The sequence below is a fragment of the Taudactylus pleione genome, unplaced genomic scaffold, assembly GCF_031769625.1.
Source record: "Taudactylus pleione unplaced genomic scaffold, aTauple2 ptg000016l, whole genome shotgun sequence".
Lineage (NCBI taxonomy): Eukaryota > Metazoa > Chordata > Amphibia > Anura > Myobatrachidae > Taudactylus > Taudactylus pleione.
The window spans coordinates 45319057-45336485 of NW_028284418.1; the positions used below are offsets into that span (position 1 = coordinate 45319057).

The window sequence follows — 17429 nt, forward strand, 5'->3', positions numbered from 1 at the left end:
CTGTACATTGAGGAATCTATGTACTAAGGATCTGATTCAGACCCACTCGCAAGCGGGTCGATGGCTGGGCAGTGCGCACGCGTCCCGGAGCGAGCGAGAAATCACTCACTCCGGGGCTCGCAACAAAACGGGGCGGCTGTCGATGTTGATCGACAGCTCGCCCCATTTTGTAGGCGGGGAAGGGGGGTGGCTGGCCAAACGGAGGCGTTCCCGAAGGAACGCCTGCCGTTTTAGGGCGGCCCTACTGACATCACTCTAATAGAGCAGGAAGCTCACTGGGGCTTGCGGGAACGAGACCCTACAAGGGTCTCGTCGCAAGCCTGATGGTCACGACGATGATGCGAGCTGCCAGGAGGCCGGCTCCAAAAAAAAAAACGCCCTGATTCAGAGCGAGCGCTCTGAAAGAGTGTCCGGCTCTGAATCAGGGCCTAAGCCTTGGAGAGAGATAAAGTGGATAGAGATAAAGAAGCAATCAATCAATTCCTGTCATTTTCCAAACACAGCTTGTAAAGTGACAGTTAGGAGCTGATTGGTTGGTACTTTATCTTTCTCCACTTTATCTCTCTCCAAGGCTTAGTACATAAACCCGCACGCTCACATACAACCCTATAGTATTTCCCATGATTTTTTTTCCTTTTATGTTATCTGGAGAGGGAACAAAAAGCAGATCACCAGTTGTCCTAAGAAAGAACACAGAGATATAATTTAAGAACAGTTGAACCTTCTCTTTTTACTCTTTATGTTGGACTTTGATTGTAGTATCCTGTATATGTTACAATGCCCGGGAAGGATTCCCTATTTTTTTGTACTATTGGCTACTTCTGTAAGTTATTAATGTATGAATCAGAGAGATCCATGTGAAACACAGACCTAACCCACAAATGGTACTTTCATAACCTTAAACAGTATTTTGGGTCTAGGGACCTGGATCATTTGAAAGGGTTATTATATGAGCCCCGTTTTAGCATTTATTTTGTGATCTGATGTAAATAGTGTTCAATTGAAACAGTGAATGTAAGGACACATCTGATATTAAGGCAAGCAGAGTACTATGGGATAGAAATCTAGTACAATATAAGCGGGTGTGGATTAACAGATAGACAGTAAAAAGGTCAATAGTATCTAGATAGACAACAGATGTTAGACAGTCAATAGGTTGACTGGGACAAAAGTTCGACACACTAAATGTCGACATGTAAGAAGTTCAGCAGGTACAAAAAATGGTCAATACAAAAAAATATATATTTTATTCTAGCACCAATCCCTATCCCTCCCCTTGGTGCCTAACCCTAACTGTCGGGGTATGTGCCTGACCCTAACCATCCCTTCTAGTCCCTAACCCTCCCTCCTGGTGCCTAACCCTAACCGTCGGGGTAAGTGTCTAACCCTAACCATCAGGGTAAGTGCCTAACCCTAACCATCGGGGTAAGTGCCTAACCCTAAACCTCCGGTAAGTGCCTAACCCTAATAAACAAAAAAAATCATGTGTCGACATTCTGATCCTGTCGACCATTTTTACCTGTCAACCTTCTTACATGTTGACCTTTAGTGTGTCGACCTTTTGTCCCTATTGGCTGTCTAACATCTGGTGTCTGTCTAGACATTGTCAACCTTTTTACTGTCTATCTATAGTCCGAAACCCAATATAAGCGGAAGCAACCATGAAATTAGTCTTATAGTATATTAGACTCATAGGGCTTGATCCAATTAGGTTGTAACGACGTACAATTCTCAGTCCCATAATCACAAAAGAAAGTACTAATAATGAGGCATATATAAATGAGCATGTGGTTCTTATCTGACCATGTTGATGGTGCTTTGTCAGGTTAAAAACAATTAACATAATAGATCACCATTCATAGATATGTCATCCTCAATGTGATTCAGATCTCTCGGCAGCAAAGCAATTACATTTATAATACCTCCCTGCAGAGATCACTGGAGAATGCCACAGAACAAAATAATGCAGCAACTGCTTAGAGCCAAATGTAGGATACATTTACTACATTTACAATATTACCTGCAAATTATGTTTCTTTGCCATAAAATATTGCATTTATGTATAATACACTAGTGATGATATAAGTGTAGATTCATATGTGATGACATCACTCAAGAACTTCAGCAGTCTTTGCTAAAGATGGTTTATTATAAGGTATAACGCACTCCCTACAATAAATTATTATGGATAGTAGAAGTAACCCCACTGTTCAACAATTTTCTCTATATTTATTGAAAAAGTATTGCAATGGATCACCCTCACTTCTCTTTCACTTGTCTTTTCTCTCATATTAAAACCTATTGATATACATGTAACAGCGAAATCCAATATTAATATTGTTGTTGGTCATGGGCAACTAACAAAAAGCTCTTGCCAGTAGCATACCCGGGAGAAGCTCAGAGAGGAGATGCAGGTGGCCGGTGATGGGAATGGAGCGGATTATTTGCGTCATTAGGCCATGACCCTTGCAGCTAAATGTTGGGAATAGCAGGTCTATGAAGAGGGGACGGGATGAAAATGATGCAATGACTGTATTATAGAATAACATCATATTGGCCCCGCCACCTCCCCACAAACCTGCAATTCCCAGCATTATTTTCCCCATCATGTCCACTTCAGTAGGAAGTGGGAGGGATGCGGGAGCTCCATCTACTCTTCTTGGGAGACTGGGGAGAGTCCCGCAAATTCTGACGTTTTCCAAGAGGTTCCCACAATCCATAGTGTCAGGGATTTTAACACCAGTGTAAATAGAGAATGCTGCTGACTTTTACTGATAATCAAGTTTAATGCAGACCTACCACATAGAACATTTCATCCAGCTTAGAAAGTTAAAGGTACTATCAGTAAGGCCACAAGTAGAGCTCTGTCACACCCCAGTGCTAGAGGTCATGTCCAAGCTTGTGGAGGTATGTCCACACCCCATTGGGAATAATATGCCCCTCTGAAGTAGAGTGCACAATGCCCACTTAAGTGGGAATGGCCACATTAAGTTGGAGTAAACTTGGTGCCCCTGATCACTATCTTTAACTTTACCATTAAGGAGAATATTTAATAATTCTCATGTCCTAGGCCCGATAGTTATAATTTCCTATAAGGACTATTCTTGCCGATAAGAAATTAAACACCACAGGCATGTATCAATCAACACATGCGGGGACGTGGGCCCCAATAGCACGTCCTTGTTCTTACGATACGTAAAGGTATTTAGCTATTACTTTGCTTTCACTTGCCGGTGGCAGCCACACTACTGCGCAAGTGCAGTTTGCTAACAGTACATGCACAAGTGGTGAGTGCCTCTCCTGGTACTATTCCAGAATGTAGCCTATAGGCTACAATGGCAACGCCATCTTCAGATGTCCTTAGCTTTCAGGACCAAGCCTGGAAAATTCTTCAAGAGAGCAGCTGCCATAGGTTTCTAGAAGGGCTGCTTTTGTGGTTGACAATGGGGCACTGCAGCAGTTACCACTAATACATTCAGGGGAGACTTATTATTTACTGGTACCCCCAAAAAACAGATGTTTCCAGGGGATATCCCGCAAATAACAATTGATAAATAGGCCCCTCTAGGAGTTACAAGTAGGGGGGAGGAGATCCTATTACAAGAGTAAAGATTCAAGAAACATGAAATTACACTTTTTTTGTTTAAAAAATACAGAATCCACTTTAAAGTTTTACATCAGGCAGAGAACAGGTATATAGTGCAGCAATTTACAACATCACTTGTTGTTTTAATGGGTTTAAAATTAATTCTCAAGACAGATTGCAGAATTAGGCATACATTATTTAACTTCGTCATATAGAAAAGGTAATCTGATTTCTAAAAAATACATTGGATTACCATGGCACCAAATTGCCACCATTCAGCTGTTAACACAGCATCTCTTTGACATGTAAAGTAAAGGGCTTCAGCAGTTTGAAGTGTGCTCCAAGAAAGCGTCATAGAATTATTGAAGAGAAAATAAAACAAAGAAAACACAGACAAATAAATATAATAGACAACACATATATATACTTTGTCCTTTCTCACTGGATCCACAATTTCCTGAATAATTCCACCTAATAAACACTTTGATATTACTCAGAAGAAGTATTTTTAAGACTTTGAATCCATTTATCAGTTTTAAAGAACCATTGACCAGGAAACCTGGTTTTGTTTTAGGCACTTTAACATAATTGTAACATGTTGTCTCTAACAAAGGATCAGTGATAAAAGCCTGGAGGGTGTGGATTTATTTTCAACAACAATTGGATAATGGTCCTTGATGCTCAAGTTTAATTCATTGGTTCCAGGCTGACTGGAGGTTTCATCAATATCAGGTAGAACAGAAGACGGAAGGTGATAGCTTCAGATAGGTCCTCAAACTTAGCTCATATTGTTATTCAGTGATGTCAGGCAAACAACATCAAAATGGCGTCATACTTTCATCTTCTAATGCCGGTTTAATTGCTGTGAAATAGAATTGTCTTTCTATCCATTGTACATTTATTATAAAAAATATATATATTCGTCACTGTGCCACCGACAGCAATACATATTATCGACCCCTAGGTGGCACTGGAGGTGCATTCCAATTGCCAGAAGTCGATTGAGATCTAGGTGGTAAAAAACACAAAGGGAAGAGGGGTAATTTTGCTGCAACAAAGATAAAATTAAAAATATTACGTGTACAATGAATTAATATTTAAAATAGAAATATAAATTACATGCAACCAAGGTCATAGATTAAATCAGGCTTTAGCAACATGGGGGCTTGAATGGTTATGGAAATGCAGGCTCCAGAAAGCCCTGCCATCCATGTTAAAATGTAGTTCCACAAAAGCTGAGAGTGCCTCAATGAATATACAAAATCATGCTTTCACTGCATAGTTCATTTTCGGTATTTATACATGCATTGATGTCAGAGGCACAACAGTGCAAAATTTGGGGAACGATTCAGCAGTGCTGCACTCCCCCAGCCCCCATACTGAGCATGTGCAGTCCTCCGTGGCTTCCTTTCTGCACTTTTGATGGCAGGCAGAGCAAAGATTGTCTGGTGTCCTCAGCTTGACCCCTTTACCCCTCTTACTTACGTCCCTGATTGATGGTGAGGCCACTACATACAACAGCCATCTTCACTAAACAAAAGGTGGCAAAGGAAAATACTATTATTTAATCAATTCAATAATATGTTCACTGTACAATACATTAATAATGTAAATGTAACAAATTACATATGATTTGTATTTTTTTTTACAAAAGAACTTGGTGGGGCTCACGGTCACCTGGAAAAAGTAATTAATTCCAGGTGACCTTTACAAGGAAATCCCTTGTAAAGGTTGTGCATAATGTGAACTACAATATGGCATAGTGTGAACTGGGGGCTTCACAATATGGCATAGTATGAACTGTGTACTCTACAATGTGGCATAATGTGAACTGTGACATAATGTGAACTGAAGACGCTAAGAAGTGGATAATATCAATTGGGGGAACTGTGGAATATAATGTGATCTGGGGGCACTACAATGTGGCATAATATGAACTGGGGCACTGTGTGACATAATGTGAACGGAGGGCACTAATATTAGACATAATGTTAACTGAGGGCACTAAGATTAGACATACTATGAATTGGGGACACTGTGTGGCATAATTTGAACTGGGGCACTGTGGGATATAATGTGAACTGTGGCACTACAATGCAGCATTTACAACAAGCCTGACCAGCCGCAGACACTGCATGTCTCATTGCACGTAGAGAGCTCTCATGCTGCGTAAGCAATCGCAGTGGCTAATTTATGCACGCTCATGAAACGGCATTCAAACGGACAGACACGCCTGCATTTTTCCGACCACACCCCCGTCACCACCCCCAAACGCTGACAGCCTGTCATTCTTTGCGATGGATCCTTTGTGCATCCGTAATCGCAATGCGTTCTCTGCGCATGCACAGTGCAGTTTGTATGCAAGCATAATGGCAAACAATTGCTCAACTGCGTCCGTAATCGCTATTGCGTACGCTGCTGAATCAGGCCCTAAGACACTACTATGGGGCATAAATTGAGCTAGGTAGGCACTACAGTGGGGCATAAAATCAACTAGGGCAAAAATATGAGTATAAACTGTATAACCCTCTAGAAACATTGGAGACACATTCAAAATGTTGCTATGGGGCCTACAAGTTCTAATAACACCTCTCTTAGCGGGCTTTAAAAAAACTCACTAAACTTAATTTCAATGCCTGTGTGTAGAAACCTAAACTATATTAGATGTTACAGACTATATTAAATACAGGTTGAGTCTCCCATATCCAAATATTCCGAAATACGGAATATTCCGAAATACGGAATAATTTTGGCATGACTGAGATAATGAAACCTTTGATTTTTGATGGTTCAATGTACACAAACTTTGTCTAAGGCACAAATTATTAAAAATATAGTATAAAATTACCTTTAGGCTGTGTGTATAAGGTGTATATGAAACATAAATGAATTTCATTTCTGTACACAAACTTTGCTTGGGCCACAAAATTATTGAAAATATTGTATGAAATTACCTGCCGGCTGTGTGTATAGGTGTATATTACACATAAATGCATTCTGTGTGTATATTGGGGTCCTATTCCCAAGATATTTCATTATGTTATGCAATTATTCCAAAATACGGAATATTCCGTTATCCAAGCATTTTGGATATGGGAGACTCAACCTGTAATCATATTGTGATCACATCAAACTTTAAAGCACTTATAAGTGATCACTAAGAGGCTGATTCAAAGGTGGACGCTTCTTTTGGTGGTCGCCGTTCTGTGGCTTTATGCAAATGCTGCTACATATACCTTCCCTGGTGTACATCTATGCGTATTATTGTGTAAGGACTGAGACGCCCACATTGAGTGTGTAATACCTTCTGGTGTGTCTTTAGTCGCCACTATCAGTCGCACCATAGAACTTGCACCTACCCTATGTCAGGTGCAGATCTTCTGTCTGAGGGGTCTATTTACTAAGCCTTGGATGGAGATACAGTAAAGTCGATGGAGATAAGGTGCCAACCAACCACCAACCAGCTCTTAACTGTCATTTTTCAAACACAGCCTGTGACATGGCAGTTAGGAGCTGATTGGCTGTTACTTTATCTACATTTACTTTATCTCCGTCCAAGGCTTAGTAAATAGACCCCTGAGTATGGCTTCCTATGTGAGCGATGAAGCGTCTGTGTACGCAAACACTTTAGCAACATGCCCTTTGACACTGCCATAACACGCCCATAATATGAGTCAACCACGTGCGTCTGTTTAGCCACCTCCCAGTCACCACCCAGGAACGCCCAGCACTTTTCGAAGACATCTCTGCTAATATGCGTCTCAATCATAACAGCGCTTTTGTGCGTACACACCATGTAACGGAGACGCCATACCAGTTTTTAGCATTTTGTGCGGATCAGAATTAAGAGGTCTATTTACTAACACTCCACATACCGTGGAGTTAATGACGCTCCTGCTTCACCTGCTACCGCTGTGAAGCAGGAGCCGGCTACCGCAGCTGGTGTTAAAAATGGACCTGCCGATGATAGTGAGCGCTAAAGGTGCGTACACACTGGGTGATTAAAGTGGACGACTGAACGATAACGATATCGTTATCGTTCAGTCGTCCACTTTATCGTCCATTTTTAACACCAAAACGATTAACGATGACGATGCGCGTTCCCGCGGGTCGTTCGTCATTATCGTTCATCGGTTAAACATGCAGGCCAACCTGACGATATTGTCAGGTTGCTGCATGTTGGGGAATGGGGGAGAGAGACCGGCGCTGAACGATAACGTTAATGATATCGTTCAGGTGGTGTGCTCAATGTCATGAACGACATTGAGCACACCCTGCCGGGGACACAGTAGATGATATCACTCAGGGAGCATATCGTCTAGTGTGTACGCACCATAAGTCACTCCCCCGGCGGTAACAGCCAGGACCCCTTTCCCCTGACAGCCTGTGTGTGACTCACTGTCCCGGCCGGCAGCTGCAGCAAGGACTTTTTTTTTGTAAAATCTTTATCAACAAACTTGAAAACAAGGACTTCCTGCTTCTCCAATGAGGAGAAGCAGATACCAGCAGGTACAGGAGGGGTGATATTAGCGCTGGAGAAGACCCCTGACGGTAAGTGACCTTTCCCCTTAGTAATACATAGTCACTTAGTAAAACACTTAGGTCAGCGCTAAGTGACCCAGGTGCGGCGCGATATTGTAGCCTGCTCTTAGCGCTGGCAGGCAGCAGGCAGAGAATATCCCTTTAGTACATACTGAGAAGCGGTATGTACAGGGATTTTCTCTGCCTTTAGGGTTTTTACCCTTTTCTCCCCTTAGTACATAGACCCCTAGGCCCCAGATCTTCACAATAACACAATCCAATACAGTGTGCATACTTACCTTCTAGAATTTCGGTTCTCTACCATTGGTGGCCGCCGTGGTCTTGCTGGGGGTCTTCCTTCCGGCAGGGAATGTCTAGGTGTGTTTCGCTGAGGGTGCTCTGGTATCTCATTATCCTGTAAATAACAATTTACAGCATTTAAGTACATTTAGGTAATTTTTTTTTACTTTAAATTATTTCACCCTGAAACTAATATTAGATTTAATTACCTCATTATCTCCTTCAATCCCACTACTCAGACTCAGCGTGCTTCGAGTACTGGATCGGTTACTGCCGCTGCCTGTTTTGCAGAATAGGTACAGGAGACATTGAGAAAGCTTGGCATGTTTCATATAACAATGTCTATTTTTATGGCACACAAATCTGAATCAAAGATTTTACAAGCAAAATGCGTAACTTAATTTTCTAATACAGAGCAATACATTTACAGCTTCTTCACATGGGTGTTTTAGTAGTTTTTCAGGCACCTGCCTACCCACATGTACAAAGTTTCTCCACTGACTTAAATAGAATTTAAAGCTTCTCCGCTCCTACATTGAGTTCTAGCTTGAACAATTCTGTCTGCATTATGCTGTACAAAGATGGAACAATACTAAATGCTAGTAGCATATTGTTCAAAAATGTTATCTAAAAATAAGAAATGTATAAATAACTGGTAATAAATATATAAATAAATGTCAGGGTAAATATGTCCTGTAAGTCACCCTTTGGGACTTATAGGGGCCAGATTGAATTAGATGTGAAGATCCAATGCAAGGACAGCCAATATTATTATTTTATATTTATATGGAACCACAAGGTGTCCGCTGCTGTACCTAGGTTGCAATACAATTATACATCTATACATAGGAAAACATAAGATAACTATTACGACAAGAATACTACTAAATGTAGAGTATGAGTAAATGAAAGGTAAGATAGAGCGACTCGCTATAGCTAGTAAAGCAAGTAACAGTAATTTGCATGGGGAAGTGTGGGGAGGAGTAAGAAGAAATTTAGCACATGCTGATCCCAGGGCCGTAGCTAGGGTAGTGTGACCTGTACCATGGCACAGGGCACCGCAGGGCAGGGGGCGCTGTTCGAGCCTTTCAATTTTCTGTTTATAATCATTCTAACTTGTAGCTTCCTCTTATTTTAACCCCAGCATCTCCTGTCCTTCACTATCTCTTCCCTGGCCCTTCCCCATGAGGCCATGCCCCTTTTTCGGGTGCGTTTTGTCCTCATTTGAAAAATAGGAGGGCGCTAATGCGCTTTCTGGCACAGGGCACCAAAAAGTCTAATTACGGCTCTGGCTGATCCTGCAGCCAACAAGTGGGCAGACAGACAGGGTTAGAGTTGCTCATGGAGAAAACGGCCACCTGGGTGGAATGGGGGACAGGGGAACAAAGTTGCACTGGTGGCAATATTAGCGCTAGGCGGAGTGGGAACGACAGTAGCTGGTGGGGACAGAGGGGCTGAGTAATTATTGATGAGGAGGGCTTTTATGAGAAGGTGAACCTTAAGTGCTCATTTGGAGGTAAGGTTACTGGAGAGTTTCTGATAGTACGAGGAATAGCGGTGCAGTGAGAAACAGGCACGGTTCCCCCTACGGCAATAACCAGAAATGCGTGCAGTCACACATCATGCTGGCGACTAATTCTGTGGGCCAGATGCAATTACACCCAAGCAGCTTTGCATGATGTGCACTCACACATAACAGCAATTGCAGTAGCTCATTTCTTCTCACACCTCCATAGACTCCAAGCAGAAAGATAAATCCTACAAAGATGTTCCAGCGGCAGCTCACGTGTCATTGACTTAGCTCCTGTCTATGATATGCCACCTACTTGCAGTGCTGGAGGTGCTGTCTGTCTTCCAGTTTCCCCGTTTTATCTCTATTTTCCCAGGAACTAAGTTAGATGTGTCGTAAATCCCGTACTCAGGCTTCGCTGCCAGATTTTGACCATGTCGAATGGGCTTAGTGATCTCTAAATCTAAAAGAAAAGACTTAATTAATTAATGATGTTTGTTACACATCAACTGTTTGTTTGTTTTGTTTTAAAGGAAATTATTAAGCAAATGTAAATACATTTTGAACTATCAAATGAAAAAAACTGTTCAGAACTGCAGCCATGCACATCCCACTAACGAGAGCAGGAAAGCAGAAAGTTTGTCTATCTCTGGTGGTGCTTCAAAGCTTTTTTTTTTTCCCGGGAAGGGGGCGTGATCACGCCTCTCACGATTAGGCCACGCCCCCTCTTACACGGGCCCGCCGAGGCTCTTGGCAGGCCTGCTAACCACCAGGAGGGTGCCTAACCCTAAGTCCCTCCCGGGAGCCCCCTATCCTAACCCTCCCCCGCCCCCTACGGCAGGCCAGCTTAGCTTCGATCGGTAAGCCGGGTGTTGGGCTCCCGGCGTAGGTAAAATGACAGGCGTCAGGAATTTGACGCCTATCATTTAGCCCTTGCCGGGATTAGACAGTTGGTAAGCCGGCGGTCGGGATTCCTTTCGTCGGCTTCCCGCCTGCAGCCCATGGAGCATTAAACTGGTTGTGAATGGCAGGACTTTTACACTGTACAGGTTCACTTTACAGGAAAACATTCACTTCAACCAGTATATCAGGAGAATTAATTAGGAGTTTAAACTGGTTAATAGGGATGTCCTGGTGTAAGACCATCAACAGTTTACAAAGACAGTTTCAAGGGACAGGAATCATACAGTATGCACATATGTGCAACTAAAAAGGCAGCGTGTATGTGTAGTTTTGCAGTACGTAAAGTTCTCAGTTTGAACTGTTCTTGCTTTTAAACACAGCAACAAGACACCACTTATGATCTGCCGGGGGAGTAAATCTGAACTGTGGGTACCAGAGGCATGATACTCTCCCAGTTCTACTATCTGGGGGAGGGATCAGAAATGTAAGTTTAAAAAATGACTGTATGTTGTGTTATATATTTATATGTGTATAGTTTGAAGCACAGTTACCTGCAGTTTTTTTTATGTTTTTATTTTCATTTCGTCTTCGGTTTATACTGTCTCGTAATCTTTTTAGGTTTTCCTAAAAGCAAGAATAATAACATTAATGATTGGTTTATTGTCAATTTATTATTCTTTAAAAAGTTGCCAAATCTAAAATATAAATGAATCAACTAGTAAAACAACAGTGTGCCATACACATTATATAACAGTTTTTTATAGTCACAGCTTAAAGGAGATGTATTATCCAACAATAGAGACTGCCAAAATGTTATAATAATAGCTCCAAAGAACAACAATCCTGGTAGAGTGGATGTAAATGAACGATAGACACATCCCTAGTTACGGTCCTGAGCTTGGAAGAAAACCATGACCCCTCACAGTCTCACATCCATCTTATTAGCTGTGCCAAGTTTATTTATTTTTTTTGCCAAACTGTTTTTATTGGATAAAGAAGTCTTATATCCTAAGAGACATATACGGAGATGAAATAAGAGGAACCAGATAGGGAACCCTGCAACACATGGATACATAGAAAAATAATGAAAATATAAGAAAAAATTTAAAGTATCACATAGCACATATGTACTAAATCCGACATCAGAGATATCAGAGGATATACAACCGAAAAAAGAAAAAGAAGGGCAGGGAAGGAAGGCAGGGGAAAAAAAGAAGGGGGGTGGAAGGGGAAATGAAGTCGCAAAAATGATGGATCCAATCTGTATCATACGGAATATGCCAAATGGTAATTCTGATTCATACATGTTTACTTAGGATAGATGAGCTTATCATGGGGCAACCTGGGGCAGAAATCGCATCTCTGTATTAGGTATAAGCCAAGTCTGTGCTTAGAGATCCCATACCCATTATGTTGTCACTCAGTAAACACTCTTCCTCCTCTATCTGTCGCATTGCCTCCATTTTCATTTGCAAATGCAACCCCCATATGTTTGAATGGGGGCTGCTGTGCTGTTGAATTTACCAAGCTTTGCATTACGGAGCTTGGCACTGATAGCAAACGCCATCTCCATATGGCGTTATCCTATAGCAGCCTATAGGATCCCTCTCTGTCGGCCCCCGGTGACACATGCACGAGCCGACGGCCCTGCATGCGTAGTGTGCACCAAGGACCCGAACCAGGAAGCAGTGTGATAGCTTTCCCCTATAACACTGCTTCCAGCCCTCCTCCAGGACTCCCGGATGGGCTCTTACTGAAGCCCATCTCCTGGCAAGAGCAGAGTAGTAAATTCACGTAAAAATATTAATTTTCACGTTGCAAATTTACGCTAAATATATTTATCACATCCACATTACAAATGCGGATTGTGATAAATATGTCCCAAAGTGTGAGTATATTTTTCATCTCAATCTTATTAGATAAGATTGTGCGAATAAGTAACATTTTCGGACTCAACCGTGCTTGTTATTTATGGGAAACAATATAACTACATGCAGTTTTTATTTGCTGTGTTACTTAATCATGCACCAGGAAATCACCCCTCCTGCATTTGTCTCTCAGCAGCCCTGTGTGTGTGTGTGTGGCTTTGTGGTTATGTCAAATAGAAACGCATGTCATGTACTTACTAAGGTTTTAAAGAGAGTATTCCCAATGAGTATACCGATGGCAAATGCAAACAACAGAGCAAACAGAATGCAGCTACTGTATAGACAAAGGGTCAGGAATACGTTTTTAATGCTGGTAAAACACATGGAAATGGATCTGACACTAGAAATGCATTTTACAAATGTTTTATATATTCATACCCATTTATAGGGGCTTTACTAGGGTTAACAATGGCAGTAAAGTCATGTAAAAACTCCAGTGGGTATGTACCCTAAATGTGGCACAATACACTTTAATCCTGCTGCTCAGCTGATAGCTATGTAGCAAGGATCGTTGTCTTATTGGGCCAGACAAATGTGGGTGATGATAATGGATGATATCTGACCGTATGGCACTTGACCCACGTGGTCAGATCACTTTCAGCATCACTGGGAGCTATCAGTGTGGTTGGAATGTAAAGGTCACCTTTCTTTGTAGTATGCTGGATGATGATCCTAACAATTTGTACAGTATTACATTCATTATCGGGCATTGCAGTTTTCACAGCCGTCTCTCGGAATATGACTTTTACAAGATGGCGATACAGATCACATTGATACGCACCTGTTGGTACCTAAATGAATCAGATCTTTTCTTTTGATTTAATTGCCATTCTTTAAACTCAAGTACAGCCTCATCCACACTGATTATTCCTAGTTTGACACGCTCTTGTAATGTAATTAATTCCCGCTGGCCAGGGGTTTTCATGCCAACAAATGGATCATAGTCAGTTGATTGCTGCCGGTCTCTTCTTATCCTGATACTTGCTCCTAGAAAATGATAATCATTTAGACAAGGACTGATGTAAAGAGAATATAATTAGCACTTTTCACACATTTAAATCAAATTAGGTCTTTGCATTTCCCTTCTGTTAGTATCATAGTTATATCTGCACTACGTTTGGGGGGGTCTAGTATATGTACAGATTATAAGGACCTAGATGTCTGTAGTTACACATTAAGCTATGCCCTTGTGTATATACAAATGGTGATGTTTAGAATTATATAATGAAAAGAAGCTTCTGGAATTCTGCCTTGCACTGCTACACTTTAGATGAGATCGCCTACTGTCATTTATGCTATAAAGTGAGTCACATGCAGTTTTAACCAAGTCTGTGAACATAAGAGTTACATCTGATATTGGGCTGGATGTACTAAAGTGAAAATGCGGCCAATACTCCAAAATTGCAGTTTTCGGAGTTTCCACTGCATTTCCATATGTACAAAGCTCCTGAATTTCCCATTTTCACATTCTTTTACTATTTTGTTTCCAAATGTAAAGCGCAATGGAATATTCTGGGACTATATAAGTAATTAATAATATGATTATTGAATGTATTTTTATTCCTTTAATTATTTATTCTCTATATGTTACAATGAACATATTGAGTATGCAGAGGTTGCTTGGATATTATGTTTAGCTATGTACGTTTTTGTTAGTTCCTTTCTTTGTATGTGCAAATTGCGTTTCAAAGCTTTGCAATATTAGATGTGGCCACTAGATGCCAGTATTGTGAGACATTTAGGTCAAGATAGCAGATAAGACCAAGGGAGTCAGAATTAATAACTAATAGGAAAAGAGGAAACACAGACACCTAGATCAGTATATCTTCTTAGTACTGCTTATCATGGGGAAGTGATACTTTGCTGGTTCTCTCTCAGACATTGTGGTACCACTTCCCCCACAATTTATGAAGACAAAATGGTTCCTGCGCTCCTAGCCAAATTAATTACCTATTCAAACTCATAGACAATTAAATGACTCCCTCAATAGTATCCTTAAAGGAATTCCCTGTCAAACGTGTAGTCTGTAAATGTTAGCTTACTAGGACAATCTTGATTCTCCTTTTCTGGAACTAGGATCACGTGATCAGGGCCGGCTTCAAGGGGAGCCACGCCCTGTGCAGGACGGGACTTATGCACCCGTTACCTGCGCGCGGCTAAGCCACGTGCGACTGAAAGTGGGATTGTGGCTTAATTATCATAGGCCACACCCCCTAAATAACGTTAAATGTGGCGTGCCCGTATGGCACGCCTCCCGTTAATGTCAGGCTGGGGGTGAGCCCAGCAATACATCAGTAGCTGGGCTGCCCCCAACCTCTTCCTGCACTGAATGGATGCCGCACGCATGCATCTTTCCCTATGGGGCATATTCAAATAGCAGTGGGGCTTTTAGCAGCCGGGTTAAGTGCCTGGACCTATTCAATTATATCCTGCAGTAAGCCCCATATCCCACCGTAAGCCCCGCGGTTAACGCTCGGTAAGGCATAGATTCCGACTATGCAGTTACCACGTGCAGTAAGCCCCGAGGGTACACTTAATGCAGATTTCTGTTCACACCCTCCTGAGGTGCAAGTACAAATTTGCGTCAAGAAAACTCTCTGGGCTTACTGTGGGTAGTTATTGAATAGGTCCCGGCGCTTAACTCGGCTCCTAAAAGCCAGCTGTAAGTCCCACGGCTAATTGAATATGCCCCTATGTCTTAAAGCTGTACTTTCTGACCTTCCATTCTCACAAGCTGAGCTAAAACTGATCCAATTTGCCAGAGCTATAGATTGCCAGTGGAGGGCAATGGGGGATGGAAGAAAAGTTGGGGGAGGGCACTGGAGGTGCATTCCAATGTGGTCTGGTGACGTGCAGGTGGTCCCCAGCTGCATGTCATGATGTCAACAGCGGCCGGCTGTCATTTTTTTCCCGCCAGGGCAGTCTGTATTACGGTGTTGGTCTAGAAGGATCATTCCTTCCCTGACCAGGTTCCAGAAACCCAGACCCAAAGAGAGCCAGAGAGCATAAACAGACAGAGCGAATAGAGAAATTATATAGAGAGACTGAGAGAATAGAGAGACAGAGAGAATATAGTCAGGGGCCCATTCATCATCACTTATTTTTCACAAAAGAATGTGAAAATTAACATACTTTTGTATAAAGTAAGTGTCGGGGCTATTCATCAAGTTCCAAAAAAGCATTTGGTGCTACTTAATGCCACCTTCAGATGGCGTTCAGCCCCCGATAATCGGACACCCGCGGGTAGAGGTGGGGATGATGGTGATCGGACACACGCGGGGAGAGAGGGGGCCGCATCAGAAACCCGCGGGGGGAGGGGGGCCGCATCGGACACCCACAGTTGGTGTTGCCCAGGGGGGAATAGAGAGTGGGAGGGGAGGAGAAACATGCAGCAGTGAGGAAACCCTTGTGGATACCTCAGCTGCAGGGGAAAATTATCACTTTTCCGAAAAGCTGACTCTGCAATAAGAACAGCTTTTCGGAAGTGATACTTGTGTGAGGGAAGCATGAATGACTCCAAAAACATTTTTAAACTCGCAGCGAGTTTAAAACATAATTATCACTAATGATAATTATGTCATGATGAATAGGCCCCTTAGAGAGAACAGATAACGAGACAGATAGCATACTGTAGATAAAGTGATAGAGGGGCCTATATTTTCATTACTGGGCCTTTCATCATCAGGAGTCCAAAAAGGAACCCTGGTTATTCAGCAAACTCTGAAAACTGAAACGAAAACGGCTCCGATGATGAATAGGCCCCAGAGTGAGAGCATTCATGGAGAGGCTGCACTGCTGAGGATTCTGACTGTGCACACCAGCACCAGGCTGTGACAGTGACACACACAGGGCCTGATTCAGACCTGCTCGCTAAGCTGCGCTCGCTAGGGGCGATTATCGCACATCTGCGCATGCGTATTCGTCAAAGTACGCATGCGTGAACAGTCACTGCGGCCGGGAATCGTGCGCTCGTAGAACACAGACTGAACGTTACTTTGAATGACAGAATGCACCGTTTGTGGGTGGTGACAGGGGAAAGTGCTTGTGAACGGGGATGTGGATGTGCGAACGCAGGCGTGTCTGAGCGTCAAAACAGAGTTTAATGGGTGTGCATAATTAGCAAAGTAGCGTCATTGAACACGTCACTTGGTTGAATTTTAGCCTGAACTGATCGCAGTGCTTGCGATGGGGTAGGGGCTACCTCAAGCACTGCGTGCAGCTCCGATGGGTCTCGACGTTCCCGATTGATCAGACACCAGCGTGCGCTCACTGCCGTCGCTCTCTAAGACATAGAGGGCGTCCTTATGCCACACAGTGCGATCACAGAATTTGCATACCCGGCCCCTTTTGGCAGCGAGTGATCGCGGCTTAGCGAGCAGGTCTTAATCAGGCCCACAGTCACACAGACTATCAACAACAGCTACCCTCTTGCATGAGGGGGGCTGCTACTGCTGGTCTGGCACAGTGGATCTGGCAGGTGTCGGAACAGCGCACAAGCGGCATGAGCATAGCACCGGCTTTTAGGGAGGCATCGGCTGCAGCCCCTAGAAGCCGGGTAAAACCTACCCAAAAGGCAGAGCAGCATCTTCCACTGGAAGCCGCTCTCTGCTAATCGCAAGCCTGGACTGGCAGTCCCAGGGGGAGAAAACATCCCCCCCTGGGGCAGCGTGTCCTGTGTGGC

General features: G+C 42.8%; 1 protein-coding gene across 1 annotated transcript in view; it reads right to left on the minus strand.

Annotated features, from left to right (window-relative positions):
* Positions 1-2174: 2174 nt before the first annotated feature.
* PIK3AP1 (phosphoinositide-3-kinase adaptor protein 1) overlaps positions 2175-17429 on the minus strand; it is a 134648-nt gene continuing 119393 nt past the window's right edge. Inside the window, exons 12-17 of the mRNA XM_088475820.1 lie at positions 13530-13735; positions 11372-11444; positions 10234-10380; positions 8617-8687; positions 8407-8522; positions 2175-4594 (exon numbers count right to left, since the gene is read on the minus strand). Coding sequence (XP_088331946.1) covers positions 4537-4594; positions 8407-8522; positions 8617-8687; positions 10234-10380; positions 11372-11444; positions 13530-13735 — 671 coding nt within the window. The 3' untranslated portion in view covers positions 2175-4536. The remainder of the gene's footprint in view (positions 4595-8406; positions 8523-8616; positions 8688-10233; positions 10381-11371; positions 11445-13529; positions 13736-17429) is intronic.